This window comes from Symphalangus syndactylus, chromosome 5 (assembly GCF_028878055.3).
Source record: "Symphalangus syndactylus isolate Jambi chromosome 5, NHGRI_mSymSyn1-v2.1_pri, whole genome shotgun sequence".
NCBI classification, from domain to species: domain Eukaryota; kingdom Metazoa; phylum Chordata; class Mammalia; order Primates; family Hylobatidae; genus Symphalangus; species Symphalangus syndactylus.
In genome coordinates this window covers 85486456-85511040 of record NC_072427.2, presented here as the reverse complement: position 1 = coordinate 85511040, position 24585 = coordinate 85486456, and the positions used below count along the sequence as shown (strand labels likewise).

At 43.3% G+C, this 24585-nt stretch overlaps 1 protein-coding gene across 11 annotated transcripts in view; it reads left to right on the top strand.

The window, feature by feature from the left end:
- The window catches only part of ADARB1 (adenosine deaminase RNA specific B1), a 155114-nt gene that overhangs the window by 87971 nt on the left and 42558 nt on the right, over positions 1–24585 (top strand). For 9 of the 11 annotated variants that reach the window (XR_008657895.2, XM_055279946.2, XM_055279947.2 and 6 more), the window contains 7 exons: positions 9116–9190; positions 13214–14148; positions 17859–17973; positions 20124–20292; positions 20901–21049; positions 22015–22134; positions 22463–22631. Coding sequence is in view for 10 of the 11 variants with exons in the window: in XM_055279945.2 (XP_055135920.1) it covers positions 9116–9190; positions 13214–14148; positions 17859–17973; positions 20124–20292; positions 20901–21049; positions 22015–22134; positions 22463–22631 (1732 nt within the window). In the remaining variant the exon portion in view is untranslated. Of the gene's footprint in view, positions 1–6489; positions 6621–9115; positions 9191–13213; positions 14149–17858; positions 17974–20123; positions 20293–20900; positions 21050–22014; positions 22135–22462; positions 22632–24585 lie in introns of those variants that run through there. The other 2 variants (XM_063640498.1, XM_055279944.2) reach the window with 2 other exon arrangements.

Below are 24585 nucleotides of genomic sequence, written 5' to 3'. Positions count from 1 at the left end.
GGCAGAATGAGCCCAGCAGGCCCAAGCAAAACTCGGGTAAAGGCGCCACCAGTGACAGAGGTTTCTGGCCAGAAAAATGATACCCTGAGGATCCTGTGACACTGGGTTCTGATTTACCAAAAAGAGCCACACCTGACTAGGGACATGGGGAAGCAGGAGCGTGCAGGTCTGTCCACGAAAGCCCCACCCCTTGCTTTAGGGACAGTAGCTGATGCCCATGAGCACTCCTTCATGCAGGTGCTGTGCTAGCACTGAATCACCAGGGCTTGCTCCGCCTATAGAACCACAACCAGGAAGATGTGAGACAGTCTCAGCTCACAGCACCAGACACTTCAGACCCAGATGTGAATCTTAACTCACAGCACCAGACACTTCAGACCCAGGTCGGAGAGCTAGAGGGCGTGAAACAGGCTCAGTTCCGGACTCTCGCCCAGTGCTCCCTTGCCCACTCGGCCAACTGTCGTTTTGCAGACCGCAGGCTGGTCAGAGGCTTCCCATCCAGAGTGACCCGTGAGGTGTTTCTGTTCCTTAGAAGAGGACAATAATAGCTGCCTGGGAAAACAGTTGTTAGTGAGGATTGTACTAAGTAGATCCCTTTCACATCAATAGTAACCCATTTAAAGCCCTTTCATTTACAAATGTTTCTGATTTAAGGACTTAGAGGTCAGTTCGTATGCAATCAAGTTTAGATGTGTTTTAGAGAAAGTGGATACAGCCCACATGGTCCCAAAAGGCAACAGGGCACAGGTAACATTCCCTGGCTGTGATTAGTTAGTTGAGGACATCACAATTGGAAGCGTCCATGATCTTCCTCACAGGAAGCACCCGGCTGAGAGCTGTGGACACTGAGGATGAGGCTCGAGTCTGTCCTAGCAGAGCTCAGGGCCTGGTGGGAAAAGCAGGGTGGTCAGGCCAGCGGGGGAGTGAGCGTGGAGGGGCAACCAGCTTTGCACAAGGAGCCGGGAATCCCCCTCCCCCACCCCTACCCCGCACCAGGGGTGCTGACTCTGGGCCCTCAAGGCCCCCTACCGGGGGCGCTGACTCTGGGCCCTCAAGGCCAGTGGCGCCCACAGCTCCATCCATAGCAGCGAGCCTTGTGCAGTTTCACCACAATGGTAGCACACATGCGACCTCCTGGGAGCTGCTGGGGCCTATGGGAGTCGGGTGTGGACAGTGTGCTCCCTGGGTCTGCTCAGGGTGATGCTGAGTACCAGGCAGCAGTGAGTGGGGTGACTGAAGGGAAACGAGGTACATCTGGCCCTCTGTGCTCTGCCACGCTTGTCCCCATGCTTGCTGTGTTTGGTTTTCGGCCATTGGCCCTGCTCCTGTAGACTCAGAGTAGCTGTCTGTCCCATGTTGCCATAGCTGAGTTCGCTCGGCACAGTCAACTTGGGCTGTGTGCTTTTTTTGCTGATCCCTTAACTGGTGACGACTAGTGTACGTTTGAACACTTGCCATCCAGTTGACACCTTTCAATAAAAATTACAGATTAATAATAAATGATAGAAGTTCATGCTTTTTCCTTCTGGTGAAGACCAACACATGGCCCTATTTTAAAGAGCAGAAAGCTGCAGAGCCACTGCCACAGGCACCATCCAGGATGTGTAGGCATCTCAGGGATGTTACGGCACTCAGGATTGTTTGGTTTATTTTTAGGAAACAACTGTAGCAGCCAAGTGAAGACGCTGGACAGGGGAGGACAGCTGTTGCATGTGTCCACGGGGCCTGAAGTAGGCCACGAAAGCCCCAAGTGTGCCCCTGTGTTGGCACAAGTACTGGGGCTGCCAAGGAAAAGCTGGGGGTGGAGGAACTCAGTGTACAGCATGCCTGTGGGGGCAGGCATGGCGCCCGGGATGGAGGGGTGGAGGAGTGGAGGAGACCGAGCCTGCCCCAGCCATGTGGGCCTTGCATCCCGCTGGGAGAGGCAGGCCACAAACAGGGAGAGAAATTGTGGACTGCACTGTGCGTGGAGGGAGAGGGAGGGGAGCGCTGGGGTGGGTTGGTGCTGTGTGAGCTGGGACTTGAGCAGTAAGAGGTGGGGTCTGATGAAGCCTTGCGCGAGGACATGGCAAGGAGGGAACAGGGAAGCACCCCAGGAAGTTGGAGAGGCTCTGGTGGGCATGGTGAAGGGCTGACGATGTTCCCAGTGGCCATGAGCACATGGGCATGTGTTAGAGCACGTTTTTTATTTATAAGGACATAGCCCTGGCCGCTGCCAGGAGAGGGGGCTCTCAGGGTCAAGAGAAGGCAGAGAGGCTCCTGCACAAGCTGAGTGGTAACAGCAGCGCAGAGGCAGACAGGCTGATGTGTTTAGCCCAACTTTGGGAGAAGAGCTGGTGACATGGGGTGTGGAGTGAGAGGGGAGAAAGAACCAGGTAGTCTCCAGGTGTCTGGCCTGAGCGCCTTCTGCGTGCAGTGCAGGGACAGATGGGTGCAGCAAGGTGACAAGATTTACACATGTGCATTGGTACACCTGCTCCCCAGGGTGGCCAGGTGAACAAGGTGTTGGCATTTGTCAAAGCTGAAAACACCTTACTTGAGGCCCCCTGGAGTGCCCAGGCCTCATCAGGCCCACCCCCGCCCAGCCACCCTAGAGCTGCCTTGCTGGGCCAGTCTACTACTGTCTGTGCTGTTGGCATGTGGTTCTCCCATGATGCATCCCTTTTAATGAGGGAAGAACTAGAGCCACAGTCTGATGAAGTTGCTGACTGGACAACTGAGGTGTTAGTGCCCTGTGCAAGGTGCCCTAACTGACACCTCTGCATGTTTCTTTCTGTCATTTGTCCTTGCTAGAATTTCCTCTTCTGTTTCAGTAGATTCCTATTCTCATCAATATTTCCCACTTAATATGATGAATATTGTACATTATTATTCTTATTTTAATTATCTCCTTTTGCACTGCACTAGAAGAAATGCGTTTGCTGAAAATTAGGCACAAATCTTGCTTGCTCTGTGTACAAGATCTATAAAGATTCACTTAGCAGATTGCAGGGAGGGTTTCCTAGAAGGTAAAATATTTCACTGAAAATATTATCAATTGAATATTTTGGAACACTTTAGTGATATTGTTTGGTTTAGATAATACTGAAAGCAAAATATAAATTATGAGGTGAAGTGTATCTCTAAACATGCGTGATTCGCTTGTTGAGTTTCAGATTGTTTTTGTTCAAATGATGTAAGAGGTTTATACTTCAGTTGCTTTTGTTAAATAAGCAAATCATCATTCAGTTTTTTTGCTACAAAGTTAATCTAGCTTTGGAATGCTGCTTGATGTATAGTAAAGAATCAACACGAATAATCTCCACTTTAATAACGTTTCTCTTTTTTTTAGTTTGCAGTTCAAAGCTATTAAATATGGAACCCATAGCAGTCATAAAGAATATGTAAAAGTTTTCTCAAAGCTATCCATTTTTGAGGGGAAAATGGATTTAATCCAGTAATATATGTTAGTAATTTTAATCAAGTTCACCAGTTGTCTTAAACAGTTTTTAATCTATAAACTTTTAGTGGACTCCTAAAGATGGCATTTTTTACCAGCACAATAGAAACTATTCAAGTTCTGATGCATCTTTAATGTAAATAATTCACGTTTTTAATATTTTATTCCAGGATATGTTTTTTCATTAAGGGAAGGGGAGAAAAAGGGTAGGTATGCTCATTGTTCAAAGTTGATAAGAGCATTATATTTATATATATTGTTTATACTTGTGGTTGCAATGTAAGTATCTATAAAAAGGTATAAAGAATATTATAACAATCATTTACCTACCCCCAGTATAAAACATATAACATTGTCAATTTGATCACGTTAGCTGAAATCAAAAGTGAGCTCATGAAGAAATGATCAGGACACGGTGAGAGAACGGCCTTGTTTGATCCAGCTTGATCTTCTTCCATGTTGGCACCCAGTGTCTGGTCCTGTTGATTAAAAATAAAAAGTGTGTTCATATGTTCCTGATTTAAAATGCCACCTTTACCAAATATTCTGTGTCTGGATGTGTTGTGTCTGATTCTGGGTTTTTCTTCCATCACATTGACCCTCTTTGTCCGTGAGCCACGCTGTGTTGCTTTAGGCACTGAGGCTCTTTATTTCTAATAGGAAAGACTAAGCCACCTGCTCCTTCGGTTCAGAGTTTTCCTGAGCATTTGAGTCTGTTTATCCTTTTCATGTAAACATTAGAATCAGCTTGTCTAGTTCCATTAAAAAAAAAAGTTGGATTTCTACCTGGAACCAAATGAAACTGAAGTCTCAGGTCTTCTGCAGTCAAGTTCAATGTTCTTCCACAATCACCATCTCCCAGCTCTCTCTTACTTCTTACTGCATTAGGAGGCATTCTGAGAGATGAAGAGGTTGTTTTGAATATTGCTATCAAATAAGGCTTTTTTTAAATTGACCATTCTTGGAATTTTGTTCCATAGGGGATATTTGATAGGGTTTCAATTCTTACTTGTTTGTAGTTCAGGTCATAAGAGGTTCTTTTAAAAAGGGAAGAAAAAAATAGCTCTGTGAAATGTGCTAAAGTGCTTGCATGTGCTATTTTGCTTTGTTTTATAACCTTTGGTATAAGAGTTGGCATTCGTCAAAGCTGAAACCGTTGGCTTCTGCTCTGCAAGAGATTTGTAGCTCCCATTCTTAATGTGGGCGGTACCTGCAGGTACTCACCTGCCACCACACTCAGCATGACTATTTTCTACTGTGAGACATTTTGCATGTCCTTTTAAAATAATTTTAATATGTAAGGGCAGGAAAACAAGGTGGACTGTATGAATTAGGTGAACTACAGGAGCTGGGCTCACTCCTATGCCTCAGCACTTTTATTGTTGTTGTAAAGTTTGTTTTTCCTGGTCCCAGAAATCTGAGAGAAGTCAGCCTTCTCAAGCAAACCAATTATTGATTAATTATGTATAAGAATTAAATTAGCCTTTTGTGTGTCTTCTGCCTATTATTAATAAACTTTTTATTTTGAAGGCTGGGTGCGATGGCTCACGCCTGTAATCCCAGCACTTTGGAGGTCAAGGTGGGCAGATCACCTGAGGTCAGGAGTTCGAGACCAGCCTGGCCAACATGGTGAAACCCCATCTCTACTAAAAATACAAAAATTAGCCAGGCATGGTGGCACGTCCCTGTAATCCCAGCTACTCGGGAGGCTGAGGCAGGCAGCTTGAACCTGGGAGGTAGAGGTTGCAGTGAGCCGAGATAGCACCACTGCACTCCAGCCTGGGTGAGCAAGACTCTCAAAAATAAAAAAAAATAATAAAATTTTTTATTTTGAGATAACATAGATTCACATGTAGTTGTAAGAAATAGTACTTATATGAACATGAGCCTTCATTTCTCTGGGATAAATGCCCAGGAGTACAATTGCTGAGTCATGTGGTAGTTGCATGTTTTATTTTTAAGAAACTGCCAAACTGCTTTCTAGAGTAGCTATCCCATTTTACATTTCTGCCAGCAGTCTATGAGAGATCCCTTTTCTCCACAGCCTCATTTTCACTTGGGGCTGTCACTATTTTTAAAGCAACACTATGTTTAATAGCTCTTCTCGGAGGCATGCAGCGGAGTTATCTCACTGTAGTTCTCAGCTGCATTTCCCTAGTGACTCGTGATCCTGAGCGTCTTTTCATGAGTTTATTTTCCATCCCTAGATCCTCTTCATGTCTTTTGCCCATTTTCTAATTGGACTATTTGTTTGTTTTACTCTTGAGCTTTGAGAATTTCTTATATATTCTATTTGTTGGATATATATTTTTCAAATATTTTCTCCCAGTCTGTAGCTTGTTTTTTCATCTTTTTAACAGGGACGTTTGCAGAGAAAAAGTTTTTAACTTCTAGTTTATCAGTTGTTTCTTTTGTGGATTGTGCTTTTGGTGTGAAGTCTAAAAACTCCTTGCCTAGCCCTAGATCCTGAGGATTTTCTCTTATGACTTTCTAAAAGTTTTATAGTTTTATGTTTTGCATGTAAGCCCATAATCTATTTTGAGTTGAGTTTTGAATAAGGTAGGAGACCTGATTGAGGTTCATTTTTTTGGATCTCTAGTTGCCCCAATAAGGCTGTGCCTCCTTCATGAAATTGCTTTTGCACCTTTGTCCAAAATCAGTTGGACATACTTGTGTGGTCTATTCGGGGTTCTCTGTGCTATCGTCTTGTGATCAACTCGTCTGCCCCTTGCCAACACTGTACTGTACTGATGACTGTAGCTTTGTAGTAAATGCTGAGATCAGCTAGACTGATTGCTCCCACTTTATTTTTTTTATGGTGGCTACATTAAAGTCTTTCTAAGAGAATTCTAACATCTGTGTCATCTCCCTGTTGGTATCTGTTGATTCTTTTTTCATTTAGTTTGATATCTTCTGTTTCTCGATGTGACAAGTGATTTTTTATTGGAACCTGATTATATGATATTATGAGACTAAATCTTACTGAAACCTTCTGTTTCAGCTGACTTTCTCATACACCACGGTGTCAGAGGAAGCGGGGATGCTGTCTCATTACTGCTGGATGGGGGATAAGTCCAAGTTCCCCCCTGGGGCTCCCGGATAGCTCTCTGTGGTGAGAGGCCTCATCACTGCTCCATCTGGAGCCTGCACTGACAGCACCGGCTAGCATTGTTTCCACCAGGTGGGAAGAGAGCCCAGGTTCCCCACATAGTCTCCCATGACTCTGCATTGTGGTGTGGGAAGGGAAGGGGTTGTTAGAGCCTGGTGGGAATGAAAATTGTGGCTTGTCACTCAGTCTTGTCTGACACCACCCAACAAGGGGACTCTGGGGTTGTCCTTACAGCCTGGCACAGGTGGGGCGTGGTTGAGGTTTTTTCTGTGGTATTTGGCTGGAATAAAGCAATTCTTGTCTAAGACGTTTTCTGTCTTGCTGGGCTACCTCTTTCCTGGTCCTTTGGCCAGAGAGAGCAGCTTTTGTTGCAGCTTTTTGTGTGTGTTGTTTTTGCCAATGCCTGCTAATGTTTCTGGGTTCTGGCTTCTTCAGCTCTATGTTGAGAAAATGACCCAAAAGGAAAATGCAGGGTCGCTTCTCAGGTCCTGAGGCCCCCCTGGGTTGTCAGCTTTCTCTACATCTCTCAGTCTTTTTATGTGTGTTTTATGTATAATATCCAGGATTTTTAGTTGTATTTAATGGAAAGAAAAAGGAGAAGAACTCTGTCTTCCCACTGAGGAAGTTCCTTTGCCTATTTAAAACCAGTTTAAGCCAATAAGAACAGAGCTATTTGGACAGGCTTATTCGTTATTCCTTTAGTTTATAGTTTGGGCTTCTGAGAAGCACCTTGCCATCACTTTGCCTGCATAACCTCAGTGCCCTCACGCAAGCCACCTGTTTTCCCGTCTTCATGATATGCTCAGCTAGACCTCTTGTCTGAAGCTCAGTTTAATGAGCATGTCCTCATTTTTTGGCCTGATCCCTCCAGCCAGGAGGCTCCTGGGAACACCCACAGCCTACTGAGGGCATCTGCCCTGCCTGCAGGGGTCTTGCCCTCTGTGCCTACATCTCACCTCCCATTCTAGACCTTAACCCAATTACTTTTTATCAGTCCTTCCATAATGGAAATATTAAAACATATACAAATATACAATTGTATCAAGAACTCTGCATGCCCATCAGCCACATCAATAATTATCAACCAGGACCCATTGGTTGGTTTTGTCTACACCTCATCTATGTTTTTCTCACCACACTGAATTATTTTGAAGTAAATCCTAGATATTGTCCTTTCATTTGTAAATGCTTCAGTATATGTCACTAAAAGAGAACTACCATTTCTACACCTAAAATAATTTATCATAATTCCTTAATATACTCAGCTATTCAGGCCATATTTACATTTAAGTTTCTCAGAATCTGATTTAGGTTCTTGTATCTAGCACAAGTGCTTTGCACGTAATAGATTCTCAGAAAACATATATTGAAATAGTTAATGACTATAAAATAATAATGCTTTTAAAACTATTTGGAAAACTTTCTTGAATAAAGGATTCTAAAGAGAAACTCATTTAACTTTTAGCAACACATTTGCCTGAAATATAGTGAGATTGAAAGTTATTAACAAATGATTTCATGAAAAACTATATATATAAAAGATATATTTTTAGATATATTTGATATAGATATATAAGATATATGCGTGTTTTAGTACATTTTAGTCACCATTTTCTAAGAGCAATGAATTTGCCTTTTAGTGATTTATAAGTTTTATTTGTATACAAAGTAACGTGTGATTATAAAATTTGTGAATCTTCTTTTTCCTCAATTGCAATTTGATGATATTTTTTATTATAGAACATGTATTAATACAGTCTGACAAAGTATATCTAAAATATTTAAGAAGAAGAAACTCTTAAATTTGTTGTAACTAGAAATTGTAATACCTGTTCTTTGAGGATTTCCTGTGGTTTCTCCTGCCAACAAAATAATACTTATATGTAGGTAAGAAATCAGATTGAATTCTAGCAGTCATGTGCACTTTAGTTTTGTCTGCATGAGGAGTTATTCAAGGTGAGAGAGAAATAGCTAAGTGAGAAGCTGTAGGTGCTGGTTCTGCTGTGTGGCTTTGGCTTTAGTTTACAGCTGGAAGCCAAAAGTCTACCCAGAGTAAAGATAGATGGCAAGTATGTGAGCGCCCTTCTGAGGTCTGTCGCCATCTGTCATGGCGTGTTGTGTCCTTAGTCCATCCCGCAGCAGGCGTCTTTCCAGAGTGCAGATGCCAGTGCCTTTGTCCCTAGTTCAGCTCTCTTCATGGTCCTCCATTGCCCGGAATCAAACCCACCCTCCTCAGAGTGGTGTGAGGTCCCTGGGCACCGGCCCTGAACCTCCTTTGCTGGGACCTGGTCCCACCCTCGTCATCCCTCCATGTGGGAGAATCCACGCGAGACGTCCTTTGCTGTACTGGAATCCACGTGAGAAGTCCTTTGCTGGACTGGAATGTGCCAAGGAGGAGCATTTTGTACCAAATGGCAGATCTGACTTCTCTAACAAGACCTAGTTCTTATTTTATGATTTTTTTCCTTTAATTTGTAATAATGTTGGAATTATTTCCTTAGAGTAGACTTACTTCATATTACTCCTATCATAGGCACACTAAATGCTATTTTCTTACTGTCTTTCAGACAGAAACAGTCTCCGCCAGTCAAGAAACCCTCAAAAGTATTTTGCCATGGATATAGAAGATGAAGAAAACATGAGTAAGATCTAGGCCTATCACATAGTATCAGACAGCTAATTTTATGTTAACATTTTGGTGTTTTTGCAAATGTATTTCATGAGACCAATATGGGGATTGTGTTTTTCCCGTGACATCTTCTACTGACAGTGGCACGTTTTTAATTTGTGGTGTGTTCCCTGCAGCAGGTGTCAGAATTCGCTGCAGACGTGTTCCCTGCAGCTGTATGTCTAGGTTTTTCCTTCCTCGTTATTGTCGTGGGGCATCACTGTGCCCCGTGGAATGGGCTTCTGGGTGCATCTCATGAAGCCCCACTGTTTCGTGTGCAGTCCTGTCACAGCGTGCCTCTCAGAATAATGCTCTGGGTATTCACGCATGCAAATCGAAGATAAACGTCTGACATTGATTTAAATATCCAGTGCTTTGCAATAATAGGACAGAAATATTCCCCTTCAAAATGCAGGTTCTCCCTTTGAAGGAAGGGGATTCACACGCGTCTGTTGATCTAAAGTTCACAAAGGTGCTAATGAGGGCTGGGACTGGTGCGGGCCTCCTCCTTCCGTGCTGTTCTCTCTGGTGCCGGGGGGTGGAAGGCTGCTGGGGTACGTTGGTGTTTCGGTGAAGGTACTTATCTCTTCTAGTTCATCTTCAGTCCCAGAAAACAGGTTTAGATGCTTCCACAGAAGTTGGGAGAGTTTAGTAGAGAAATTACAACAAAGGCATCATTGCTCTAACTAATATAAATATCCATATTTACCTTCTTACTTATCTCAAGGAATAACATGCAGCTGTCAATGATGAGTGACATGTCACTGGGCATTAGAACTTAGCACTTTCCCTTTGACTTTACGCACAACTGATGATCTGGGGTCTTGGAGTCGCTTTTGTGTACCATGTAGAACCCAAACCGTGACCCAGTGAAGCATTTCTGCATGGTATTGATTTCTGCGTGGTATTGATTTCTGCGTGGTATTGATTTCTGCGTGGTATTGCTGCCCTGTGGGTGTGCTGTGGAGGGGGCTGGGCCTCTGCTGTATGGACTGTATGCTAAGTGTTGGCTTTGGTTGAAGTCAGCCGTCTGGGGTGTGAGGGTGAGACCACCTCCTGCAGTGCTTCCCAGGAACCACAAGACCAGTGTGCTCACCTCACTTCCGCTAGTACCTGCTGGTGATTGTTTTTTCAGGTTTTTTCCCTCATCAGTCCTGCTCTTGAGATCCTTTAAAAACCCAGCTTTATGTTTTTACTGGGCAGTTCTACTCACTGTTTCCAATTTTGTGACAAGTTTTAAGAGAGAAGTTACGTCCATACTCCTCATTTGAGAAAATGTGACCTGTGCTTGGCCCGTGCAGTAGCCCACCAACGGAGCGTGTGCAGGGGTCCCCGGGGCCTCTGTGTCAGGACTGTGGCCTACAGCCTACAGCTGCAGTCACCTCGCATAGACAGAGGCTTCATGATCGTGTAGGTTCTGGAACTATCCCCAAACTGATGCTGTGATAACTTGACATGATAAAGAATCCTCCCGAATAATTTTTCTGTAAAGATAAGCTGATGTTCTAGTGCTAAAACTTGGAAATTCTGGTCCTGTGTTTTTTATCATTTTGAAAGCAATGCAAAGCCCTATCATGATCAGTATTTACATTTACGAAATGTAGTAGCATGATACAGCAAGAGAAGGCATCTGTTTAAGAAAAGCTGTGAAAGTGACATCTTTCTCTAGTTTTAGTATTTTCCTTATTACAGTAGCATTTTCAATGACAATGAGAGTAGTATTTCCGTGTGCTCCTGAAGTGAATAAGAATTTAGAATGTATGTAATCTGTTACAGAAAGTATATTCTTCTCAAGATTATTTATCAATCCAATAGTAACTATTTTTATTTCTGAAAGGAAAGTATTTGGTTATTTCAGAGGTTATAAATATTTGGTTAAATGCATGTCCAAATACATTTATAATGATTTGATTTTTGATATTGATAACTGTTTAGCAACAGAGTCGAAATGTAAGCAGTAATCTAGTATGTCATGTTCTTGCTCAGTTTATTAATCTCTGAATTCCATCTTGGCTCTACTTTTTTTTTAACCTTTTGTTCCCTTTGAGCACCGAAAGGAGTAACCTATCGAGCTTTTGCTGGAGGATGTTATAAATGAAAATTTAGTGTCCATTCCATCAGCTTTGTCAACTGGGAGAAGTGGTGTGTGTGTGAGGATTATTTTGGAGAAATGATGTCTGTAGAGAAAGTTTTAAATCTCTTAGCCTCTGCCACAGTGTGGCATCAGTTTTCCCATGGGTTGTGTCTAAACCAAGTTTATGCTCTGCTATCTTGGCTGAATGATGACAGCCCTGGAATTAGAGATCTTTAACCCCAAAGATTGGCAGCCAAGGGCGAGGACTTGGTCCCTTTAAACCTTCCCATGGATGAAGCTGATGAATATTTTCACAACTTTTCAGTTTGCTTAACATAATGAGAATCTACCTTTTTACACATGTAGTAGAAATAGACCCTAAAGCCACCATATGGGGCACTTGTAAATTGGTTTACAATTTTAGCAATATTTTAGTTACTTAAAAAAATATAGATTTTTGAAATCTAGTGGTAGATGTCTTTAACTTTCATTCACATTACAACCTTGCAGGGCACTGTAGCCCTCACCCCTGGGCTCCATGTGACAGCTGCCTAGCCATGATGGAAAGGAATGATTTCTTCTTCTCCTTTTTAAAAAGCTTGATGAACACTTTATACTCCTCTTTTTAAAATAAAAAGTTAAGCCCTGGCACGGTGGCTCACGCCTGTAATCCCAGCACTTTGGGAGGCCAAGGCAGGCGGATCATCTGAGGTCAGGAGTTCCAGACCAGCCTGGCCAACGTGATGAAACCCTGTCTCTACTAAAAATACAAAAATTAGCTGGGCATGGTGGTGCACGCCTGTAGTCCCAGCTACTCGGGAGGCTGAGGCAGGAGAATCACTTGAACCCAGGAGGTGGAGGTTGCAGTGAGCCGAGATCACGCCACTACACTCCAGTCTCATAAATAAATAAATAAATAAATAAATAAATAAATAAATAAATAAAATTTAAAAATTATGTTTATTTTGCCGTGTAATTTTACAATTCTAAAATTGTCTGTATTAATTCAAAATCTTAAATACTTTTAAAAGTTAGGATAAACAAATTATTCTGGAGATTCATCAGATAATTGTTTTAAAAAAGACAAAATCACCAGAAAGTGTATTTATGAAGTTAGGAAGTTGTAGCCTGCCTACAGCTTCAGTTTTGTGTCTTGTTCTTACACACTTTTCCTATCATGGAACAGTATTAAGGATTCAGACTTAATCAGCCCCCATATATAATATTCTCATTTTTAAATAGATACTAGAAATAAAGCCATACCCTCCTAAACACAACAGCTAAAAAGCCATAATACTTTACACAATTACATAAGCAGCTTCTAAAGATTGGTTCAGAAACCAAATCAAATAATTGTATTTATTGATTGAATATTTTAAAACGGAAAAACTAATTATCTTGTGAATGCATGTTTTTAAATAGTTTTCTCTTCTGAGAGACACTGCAATTTAAAACCCTTAGATAGCATGAGGGTAAACAACAGTGAAAGGAAAATGCTAAAATAAATATATGTTTATCCATATATTGATATTAAATTATCATTTCATTAGACTTATTAATGTAAGGTCTTTCTGGATTAATTTATCATCCCACATTTTGATAAGGTTGAAAAAGTATAGGTACTTCAGAATATTCTCAGAAGAAAAAAAAATATTTAAAGATTTTACTTTTTAAAGCAAAAGCAGTTGGTGACACTAAATAGAAATGGTATTAGTCACTAAGCAAAGTGTCAGATTACTTGTTTGGTTGAGGCTGATAGTTCTTTAACTAAATGTATGACTCTTCATGTATACATCAAGGAATAAAATTTATAAGCACACATCACTTAACCAGTTACAAAGAGAGCTAAAGGAATCTATAAATTTTGCATTTACAAGATCCTGCAACGAAGGCATTGTAAGTTACTCTTTCTGGGCACCACAGGTTCCAGCAGCACTGATGTGAAGGAAAACCGCAATCTGGACAACGTGTCCCCCAAGGATGGCAGCACACCTGGGCCTGGCGAGGGCTCTCAGCTCTCCAATGGGGGTGGTGGTGGCCCCGGCAGAAAGCGGCCCCTGGAGGAGGGCAGCAATGGCCACTCCAAGTACCGCCTGAAGAAAAGGAGGAGAACACCAGGGCCCGTACTGCCCAAGAACGCCTTGATGCAGCTGAATGAGATCAAGCCTGGTTTGCAGTACACGCTCCTGTCCCAGACTGGGCCCGTGCACGCGCCTTTGTTTGTCATGTCTGTGGAGGTGAATGGCCAGGTTTTTGAGGGCTCTGGTCCCACAAAGAAAAAGGCAAAACTCCATGCTGCTGAGAAGGCCTTGAGGTCTTTTGTTCAGTTTCCTAATGCCTCTGAGGCCCACCTGGCCATGGGGAGGACCCTGTCTGTCAACACGGACTTCACATCTGACCAGGCCGACTTCCCTGACACGCTCTTCAATGGTTTTGAAACTCCTGACAAGGCGGAGCCTCCATTTTATGTGGGCTCCAACGGAGATGACTCCTTCAGTTCCAGCGGGGACCTCAGCTTGTCTGCTTCCCCGGTGCCTGCCAGCCTAGCCCAGCCTCCTCTCCCTGTCTTACCACCATTCCCACCCCCGAGTGGGAAGAATCCCGTGATGATCTTGAACGAACTGCGCCCAGGACTCAAGTACGACTTCCTCTCCGAGAGCGGGGAGAGCCATGCCAAGAGCTTCGTCATGTCTGTGGTCGTGGATGGTCAGTTCTTTGAAGGCTCGGGGAGAAACAAGAAGCTTGCCAAGGCCCGGGCTGCACAGTCTGCCCTGGCCACCATTTTTAACTTGCACTTGGATCAGACGCCGTCTCGCCAGCCTATTCTCAGTGAGGGTCTTCAGCTGCATTTACCGCAGGTGAGGAACTATGCTGCTGCTTTAAAACACGGGGTCATTGCTCTTGGTAATGCTTCTAGACAGCATTTTAGTTTCAGGATTACTATTGACTTTCCACCTTGACATCACCCTGTCCCCACCAGAAGGAGTTACTGGTAAGTCTGGCTGCTTGATTTCCATGGCCACGTGGCCACTGAGAAGCCGTCTGCATCCTAGTGCGTGCTGCGTCTGTCGCAATGCAAGGCAGGGACACCTGAGACCCCGTCCACCAGAGCAGTGTTTACAACACTACCCATTACTCCCTTCCCGTTAGGCAACCCTCCCATGACCCTCATCCCACAGCAAGCCTTTAGCAGGAGAGAGGGAAGAAGAGCCCAGTCTTTGAAACCTTGCCCCCAGTTCAGCACCATTTTCCTTCAAAGGTCTCATCCAAGAATCTCACATTCAAGATAAGTGACACCAGCCTGTCAACAGCTGAAAACCCAAGTCTGGGTCAGGATGGCAGCCTCTGGGCTCCCACATGACTGGCTGGTGGCTGTTCGCTGTTCCTAAGCCGAGGAGCCCATCGAAGCAGAGAATGAGCCAGCACAGCAGTGAGCACCTATCAGAGCGCAGGGAGGGAGGGGCCTCCAAAAACTGTTCTAGGGCCTGCCGGTTGCCTGGGAGTCTCTACGTTGGATTTCCTACATGGGCTCTGTGAGGGCTTCCCTGCGTGCCCAGGCTGGAGGTGGACAGCCACTCTTCCATTTCACCTTCCATCTCACCTCCCCAGCCCAGTGACATCAGGATGAAGGAAGGGGAAGTTCCAGGGTGGGCTTAGATGGGCTCACATGAAAGAGAAAAAGTAAAGGAGAAAATCGCCTTTAGTTCTCATCTCTAAATCCTAAAACTCTCTGATTGTGTATTCCTTCTTTTCTTGGAGATCCAAAGTTCTTCTGGTCTATTGCAAAAATTATTTTTTGACCCTCTATTCGTTAATTCCTTTGTATCAGAGTCTTCTTCACTTTGAAGATAACATGTATACTACCCTTGACCACAAGACTTGAAGGTGGCTTGTGTCCCCCTGGAGGAATCCAAGTGTCTTATAGTTTCTTTTTTGCTGTTGGCTGCAATTAGAATAACCTCTGTGCAGTTGAGGTTGGCTGCAATTAGAATAACCTCTGTGCTCCTGAGATGACCAGGAGTTCTGTTTTAAAGGAAGGAAATGCATTTTGTTTTGCCTAAAGGAATCAAATACAACATCAGTATAAAATAATATATTCAAGGTATTTCACTGATTTTTTTAACAAACCAAATACTTGCTTCCCTTATTAACCTCTCGTCAACATTGTTTATAAGGATTATTAGTCCATTTGTACTTTAACAAATCAGTGCTGCTAGATCCCATGTGATTTTTTATTTTCAGGGTTACTCTTTGCTAAAATATTAAAGTCTGAGTTCATAATATTGTCTGATGTGACTTGTCTTCCCTTAATATTGACAGAGTGGCATGTAAGACCATTGAAATGACATCAAATGCCGTGGATCCCAGATGTCTGAACCTTTAGTGTGTAGGCTGGGAGCACCTTAGGCAGACACAGATAGAAGCGCCAGTATAGATATCACCCCTGCCTCCCTGGCTTGGCTGTGTGCCTGCAGTGACTTCTGTGTGGAGCACGACTGGAGCCCCTGGCTTGGGAAGGCTTGAGGGACATCTGTTGGTCTCCAGCCTGGGGAGGGGTGCAGGTGGGCAGGTCTGTCTCAGCCCCCTGATGCCACATTCCTCTGGGCTCTGTAGGTGCTGAACACCAGGCTCTAGGCCTCATGTCCAGAACCACTAGGGCATGAGTGGATGGAGCTGCACTTCTAGTCTCTGCCAGAGTGGACCCTGCCACCGTGGGTCTTTGGAGCCCCCAGGATAGCCCAGGAATGTGACATGTGTTCCTTGTAGGACCCGGGTGGCCCTCCCAGAACCAGTCCTTAGGGGTTTGTTGCTGGGCTCTATTGTCTTTCAACAGGAAATTTCCAAATGTGCACTCCAGGATGGGTGGAAAACCCTTACTCTTTTTCTAGAGTAATCCTTGAAGGACATAGGTCAGACATCCCTGCATGTCGTTGCAGGTAAATGATGCTGCCTGGGACTGTGTGGCATGGGTTTAACTCTTAAGCGCATGTTTTTTTTTTGTCCTTATATCTGTCCCCCAAATTAAGAGGGAAGTCCTTCATTAACCATACAGGTTAATGAGACCAGTAATCCCCTCAAGGGGGGCTGAGCCCTGGCCATGTGCCTCAGATGTCTGCGTTAACAAGCATCAGCCCCAGCACCAGATCTTCCACTTGAGGCTCTCAGAACTCACTCTGAAGTTAAATTTCTTCACCTCTCTTTGAAAGTTTGGAGATTTGCCTAATCTTACATGAAATGGAAACTTTTATTTTCTCTGGCTTATCCCTAATCTTCTTATGACCTTTTCTTCTCTGTAAACTCGAATGAATCGTCCTTTCCCTCTGGCACCCTGGCCAATTCTAATGCGTCGCCCCTTCCCTCTGGCACCCTGGCCACATCCTGTGTTTCTGTCACAGCCTCAGTTCCTCGTGTCCGGTCACCCCTGCATTGCAGATGCCACTGCCTGCGGGTGCATGGATCCCTGCCACCAAAGCCTCTGTCCATTCTCCACGTGACTTGTCTTGAACACTGTCCTCTGGGGCTCACTGATATTTACTGGTACCATGATAAGAGAAAAACATCCTGACAACTATCTTTTCTATTCATTTCAGAAATATTTTATTAAGGACCAACCTGAGGTTGCTGGGTTTTCCTAGTGGTCATTTGATTTTCCAGACAAGTGTGAAATTGGTGGGACATGAGTTGAAACTGGCTCTTAACACCCACCTCCCAGCAGACATCATTTCCCAAAATGCCATGGGCTCATTATATCCAAGATAAATCATAAGCCATAAGACCATGTCCAAAATCCAACAAATACATCTGTTCTCAGAAGCACTTTAATACAGGTGTCTGTCTGACCTGAGCATATACCTGTGCAGGTGTTCTAAACGTCTAAGCGCTTTCCCTCCCCGTGCTGTTCTCTGGTACATGATTCTATCGTACCGTCTGGGCGAGTGAGCGGAGTCAGAGCACATTTGTGTGGAGAGACTGGAATGACTGAGAAGCCTCTCGGTGGCGCCTTTGAGGAAGGTGCTGTGCACAGCTTGTGGCTTCTTCCACTGGATCGCATCTCCAAGCTGCCCCTTTCTCTTGCCTGTGATTTTGCACATCATCCTGGCCTGTGCTCCCAGCTGTGTGTGGCCCTGGAGCTGACTGAGCCACACTGTGTGTGCACGTGGGAGAGGGCAAGGGGGGGTGGGAGGGCCATACTAGGTGGGCGTAGGCATGGGCAGGTGGCCCTGAGCAGGCAGTTTTGCCTGTTTGCCTCGGTTTCCTCCTGGGGGCCGGGCTGGCCTGCGGTGAGGATTGGAGGGATGCTCGTGTGTGGTGCCCACACTCCACACTGGCCCCATGCGGGTGGCGAAGGACCTAGCCAGAGCCTGGCAGGATCCTGGGGTGTCTGTTTCCAAGGAATGTTCTGGAACAAACATACGCACATACTTGTTTGCCAGATTTACCTGTGTTGTTTTCCAGATGAGAAGCAGCCCGTGTCACTCCATAAGGGAGAGTGCGTGCAGCATTCAGAGAGTGAGCCCTGCTCCCAGCTGCGCCTGGCCCCTAACCTGCATCTGTGCTTCCCACACAGGTTTTAGCTGACGCTGTCTCACGCCTGGTCCTGGGTAAGTTCAGTGACCTGACCGACAACTTCTCCTCCCCTCACGCTCGCAGAAAAGTGCTGGCTGGAGTCGTCATGACAACAGGTAACCATCTTGGTGTTGTACATAACCCTGCCTGTTTTCATGTCTGACAAATGTGAAATGTTCTCAATCAACAAAAACCACTGTGCCACACCGACGGGAGATGGTTACTTCTTTTTTTCTTCAAAATGTCTGCCATATGCAAGTTTAGGAACTGCACTTACAAGCATTTTTCCCAAAATGTTCACCTTTTTAACCTACATTTGTTTTATTTGGAGAAAGCATACTATATTAATATTTGATTCCCGTCATCTTCGTCCTGTGAATATTCAGCCTCAATCTGCTCTGGAAGATGGCAAGGGGCTTACTAATTCTTGCTTTATTTGAAAGTAGGGCCTATCTATTGTATCGGTTAATGTTAACGATGCCAGATAAGTTTCTGTGTGACTTCTTTTGAGGAGGGAGAAAGCTCTAGCAAGAGTAGAAAATCTGTGGGGAAAAAAAGCATAATTTAGAATGATAGAAGAAACCCTATTAAATTAATCTAGAAGTTCCCGGTAGCAAAAGGAACCCCCAAATCCTCTTCCCACATCCCGGGAGTGAGAACACACAGCAGCATCCCTCTGTGGGTAGCTCCTGGGAAAGGAAGCCACATCCTTGGCCAGTGCCTGGCTCCCTGGGTGGAGCAAGACTCAGGGAGTGGACCCCTGTCATGTGGGGCCGTCTCTGTGCCCAGCATCTGCTCAGCCCAGCCTGGACAGCCAAATGCAGGAAGCAGGCCCTAGAGGTCAGGGAGGAAGCTGGGGACAGTTTCTCTGTCTACATCCTCCAGCCCAGGAGAAACCCCCACTTGTCGGTATGTGACTTTCTTGTCCTTTCCCCCTGAGGGGTCACCTCTATCAGACTCTGCAGCCGTCTTCACCGACCCACCTTTTGCTGCCCTAGGAAACCTGGCTGCTCTGCTCATGACCATTGTTTCCTTGCCATGCCGTGTCCAGGGAGGAGGAAGTACCCGAACAGCAGCTTCTATTCTAATGTTTTGTACCTGTATCTTCTCCCCCTTTTACCTCTCTCCTTACTGCTAACTTTTATGTTAATCAAAGGTGAACACCACAGCGACTGAATAGGGTAGTTCCCTAGGTAAGACTCCCTGCCTCTCCCAGCGGCATGGGTGAGTGAGCTGGTCATGTTCTTTCATCGTTTTTTTGTTGTTGTTGTTTTGTTTTTGTTTTTTTTTTTAACCACCTTAGAACAGGCCGATCACCTTCTGGGAACATTTTACATCTTAGTGTGTATTTCACCTGAGACCACTTGCTCAGAGCCATAGTTTACAACTGAAGCCAGGAGGCTGGAGCACTTGGCACTCCAGACAGCTGGTTCAGGGGGCTCCCGCTGGTTGAGTGGCCTTGGGCAGGTTACAAGGCCTCTGTGCCTCAGTTCCCTCATCTATACAGTGGAGACATTAGTAGCATGAGCCTCAGAGGACATCATGGGAATGCAGTGAGGACAATTTACCTAACAGACCTGGTGCATACCTGCCACATGGTGTGCACACTGTTGGTTCAGCTGTAGTGGATGCGAGTTTCCCAGCAGGTAACTTCCAGGGTCCCGGCATCACGCCTCTCTGGTCAGTGGTTTATCTCACAAAGTTGAGACGGAGTGATCTGTCTGTAGGAGTTCACCACTGCTTGTGATTTCACTCCCAGCGTGGTTACATGGTGACAGTTTACTAATGAAAACATCGCAAGTGAATTCTGTTTTCCTTCTTATTCCTCTGGGTGCCGTTAACCCCTTCTTCCTAATCTCTTCAGTACTTTGATATTTGATGTCAAGATTAATAACCAGACCAGTTAGTCCACCTTTCCATAGTGTTGCCCAGCTGTGTTCTAGCTGTGGGCATTCAAGAAAAGATGCTATTGCATACCAGAGGAAATGACTTCCTTGAGTTTAGTGTCTGGACACTAAGCAGTGACGATGGTTGGCTTTCCAGAAATGTCACAAAGCGAGTCCTCAATAGGAGGTTGTTTGCGTGTATACATTTGCCCACTTAAAAAATAGGTGTTAAGAATATGCATGAAGATGAGCTTGAAAAGTCTGTTGGCCCCTGAAAATTAAGTCACTGAGAATAAGGGTCAGACTTCAGGAGCACAGTTAGGCAAACATTACTGTGAATTACAGAAAATAGTGTCTCTTTTTTTTTTTTTTTTTTTCAGGCACAGATGTTAAAGATGCCAAGGTGATAAGTGTTTCTACAGGAACAAAATGTATTAATGGTGAATACATGAGTGATCGTGGCCTTGCATTAAATGACTGCCATGCAGAAATAATATCTCGGAGATCCTTGCTCAGATTTCTTTATACACAACTTGAGCTTTACTTAAAGTAAGTTTAGTAAACAAATAAGGACAGGAAGCTATTTTTTAAAAATATTCTTCTATTAGAAAACATTGCAAAACCTTTCATTGTTTCTGTAATCATGGAAAATCTCTCAAAATCATAACTTTAATTAGTAACAATAAGGCTGGATCCCATTCTCCCACAATGCTCAACACACATATGCACACATACATACAATAACATAACATGGTCATAAATTTCAAGTCTGTGTTTAAGACCATGTGATTTTGTTGTATGCAGTGTAAATAGAAGTTCCCAAACTGCCAGGTAAAGGTGGTGATTTTTATTCTAGTCACCATTTCTAGAAAGAGCTAGTCATGTATCCAAACTCCTTTTCTTTACAAAGCCATTTTTTGTATGTGGTCTTTCTGTTCTGAAGTCATAAATTGGAAGAAGGAAAGGTTACTCACATTCTGATGACATATCCATTATTGAGTGACAAGAACTGTATTAATTACCCTAAACATGTAAAATAAATATTCCAGTTCAAACTTATCTTTCCCCTGTGGAAAATACTAGCCTCTGAAAATGATAGACTAAAATTTAACTATCTACAGCTTTAAATGTTACTTTTGCAACTTTTTTCCTTTCAGTAACAAAGATGATCAAAAAAGATCCATCTTTCAGAAATCAGAGCGAGGGGGGTTTAGGCTGAAGGATAATGTCCAGTTTCATCTGTACATCAGCACCTCTCCCTGTGGAGATGCCAGAATCTTCTCACCACATGAGCCAATCCTGGAAGGTATGAGACGAGATTCTTCAACAAGCCAGTTTCTCAAGAAAGTGTTAACAGATAAAAACTAACCTACGTTAATATCCCTTTTCCTTTTTTTCTTTTTATTTTTAGACTTGGATGTGGATCTGATAAGAGTCTCTATAAAAGCATGGATTTTTTTCTTTCCAATTAATAACTTAATTAGAAAACTTTAATGAATGAAAAATGCTGATTGTAATTAACCAAGGAATTAGAATGGAGCGAGAGTATTGGATTAAAATTGTATCAGTATTTAAATTTGGGTAATAAATATCTCAATCAGAGGTGTATGTGATCCTCCATATTTCTGAGGAATTCTAATTTGCTAACTGTGTAATTAAAGTATTTATTTGCCTGATATTTCAGAAGCAGATAGACACTAATGAAAAGTGAAACCACTATTGTGATCATATTTTTTTCCATCCTTCTTTACATTTGAGGTTAGCACTTTTGTTTTTTAGTGTTTTGTATCCACATCCCTTCTCTCAAGCTCTTAGGCATTGTTTATTCCAAATAGAACGTTTTATTACATTACTTTGTTTGTTTATAAAAGCAACAGGCATACTCACTGTGGAAAATTGCTAACTATTTTTAAAATATAAGAACATTAAAATCACCCATGTTCCTGTAACCCAGAAATCCTCACTATGGATGTTTTACCATACTTTCCATGGGTTTATTTCTGCATCTGTCTAGATTTATTTTGGAAATTTTAAAAATATAGAGGAAAATAACATGGCAAACACTCAAGTATCCATCACCCAGAATTAGCAAATGTTAGCATTTTGTCCTATTTGCTTCAGTGCATTTTTAATGATAGAAATAAATCATTTCAGTTAAAGTGAAAACCCCATTTCCCCAACTCCCTTGGAGACTACTTGTGTGAATTTTGTTTGTGTTATGTCCTTCCTACTCAATTTCATATAATTTTTTTTTTTTTTTTTTTGAGACAGGGTCTCGCTCTTACACCCAGGCTGGAGTGCAGTGGTGCAATCATGGCTCACTGCAGCCTCGACCTCCTGGGCTCTTAAGCGATCCTTCCACCTCAACATTCCAAGGAGCTGGGACTACAGGCATGTACCACTATACCTGGCTAATTTTTATATTTTTTGTAGAGATGGGGTTTCACCATGTTGCCCAGGCTGGTCTTAAACTCCTGGGCTCAAGCGATCCACCTGCCTCAGCCTCCCAAAGTGCTGAGATTACAGGTGTGAGCACCATACCCAGCCTCTCAGTTTCATATACTTATTTTGTATGTGTATTTTGTATGTATGGCATAAACATATGCATTTATATGCACAGACTGTATTTTAAATTTATAAGCTATTGTTAGATGTGCTTTTCAATAAGTTAAATAGATGGTTAACTACCTGTGGGGTTTTAACTCTTTTTCTCTCTTAGAACCAGCAGATAGACACCCAAATCGTAAAGCAAGAGGACAGCTGCGGACCAAAATAGAGTCTGGTGAGGGGACAATTCCAGTGCGCTCCAATGCGAGCATCCAAACGTGGGACGGGGTGCTGCAAGGGGAGCGGCTGCTCACCATGTCCTGCAGTGACAAGATTGCACGGTAAGGGGCGGGGGCTCCCTGTGGCCACCTCCCTGCACACAGGATTCATCCATACTGTTTGCCAACCTCCCTTGTCCACAACCATTTGGATTTTGGCCCCATTTCCCACTCAGGTGTTCCACAGTATTCTTTGAAGGACTGAGGTTCTAAACAGGTGCTGCTGGGACCCCCGTGAGGGGCAGCAGCAGGACCTAGACACAGGAGGCTCCACGCTTTTCACATTCCTATCCTTTAAAACAAGCGTCTCAGAGTTTACCACTTATTTTTAACGTGGGCTTCGGGGTTAAACTGATGTTTTTAATGGGCTACAGGCCATGACATCTTAAAACTACTGGCTTCTCCTCATTAGTAGTAGATGCAACTTCAGTGGTCACATTCATCATTCAGTTAACATTTTAGGTAGTTGATACTTGCATTTTCAAAGTAATGCAAGCTCTGTCACAGGCATTGTGTTCTAAGCACAGAGAGCATCCCCAGCCATTCTGTGCCTGGGTGTGGGTTAGGCTTAGAGAAGGGCTCTGCAAGCACACTTCTGTACTCAGCAGGCACCTGGGAGATACTCATCTCTCAGAGGCCTGTATCCAGAGCAGATTATAGAAAACCCATTTCTTCAGATGATATCAGTTCCAGTAGTTCTTTGTTTTCATTTTTAAACTAATATTTATTTGGAAAAAAAAAGTAACATAAGCAGATGGTAAAAAGCATACAATGATAAAGTTTAAAACCTCCCTCTTCAGAGCCCTACTGTGGCACCCATAGTGAGTGGGTTTTGACTGTCCATCCAGAAGCTGTCAAAATTGATGCATACGCATGTGCACATGCACATCTTTTCATTGTTTGTGTGCCCTTTGTGTTAATTTCCTTCAGTGGGTCTTGTCAGGCAACCTCAAGTACAGGGAGCTGGACCAACGACACATTTTGGGCCATTGCCCACAGCCGGGGTGACCACTGTGATGTGTTTACTTATTATTTGTCTTTCCAGTCCACCTCCACACGTGCATATGTCAACTTTGTGTGTGTGTGGTGGTGGGGAGAGGGGTGTACTCTTGAAAAATACACAATAGAATTATTTGGAGTGTTTGTTGCTAATTTACAGAAATGATATTATGCTATAAATCCTATCTGATTCTTACATATTCATTCAGCTTATATTTTTGGAGCTATTTCTGTTGCTCTAACCAACAGCCAGTTCACTACTGACTTTTGCAAATCTTCCTTCATAGTCATGGGCCATTTCCTTCATGATGGGGCACCCAGATTTCTTCTAACTCCCTTATACATGTAGCCCTGAATATCCTTCAATTTATGCAAACTCCATCACGATATTATAGACTTTGCTAGAGTTTCTTGGGGCATATATTTAGGAGTTACGCACATATATAACTTGACAGAAAAATATCAGATTGCATCCCAGGGCAGTCACAGTAGTTGACACTTACACCAATAGTGCATTAAATTAGCTTCTCCCACATTCTGTAAACTGATATCTTCATAGTTTCAATTTTTATTTCTCTTAATCACTAGGAATGTTGAGCATCTCTTCAATTACATATTAACTGTTCATCTTACACCTTCTTTGAGTTGTCTGTTAATATCATTTTTTCATTTGTCTTTTGAATCTCATGCCTTTTTCCTGATATTCAGAGTTCCTTTTATAGTTGATATTGTAATCCTTAGCCCTTTGAGAAGATGCAGTGTCTTCTCCAAGTCCTTTCCCCCTTAAATAGTCTTGCACTCTGTTGAAGATGATTTGAACATATACACAAGGGTTTATTACTGTGCTTTCTATTCTATTCCATATGTCTATTCTTTATGCCAGTGTCATGCTGTTTTGATTACTGTAGCTTTGTAATATGTTTTGAAATGAGGAAGTTTGAATCCTCCAACTTTATTCTTCTTTTTTCAAAATTGTTTTTGGCTATCCAGGGTCTCCTGAAATTTTTGGATGAATTTT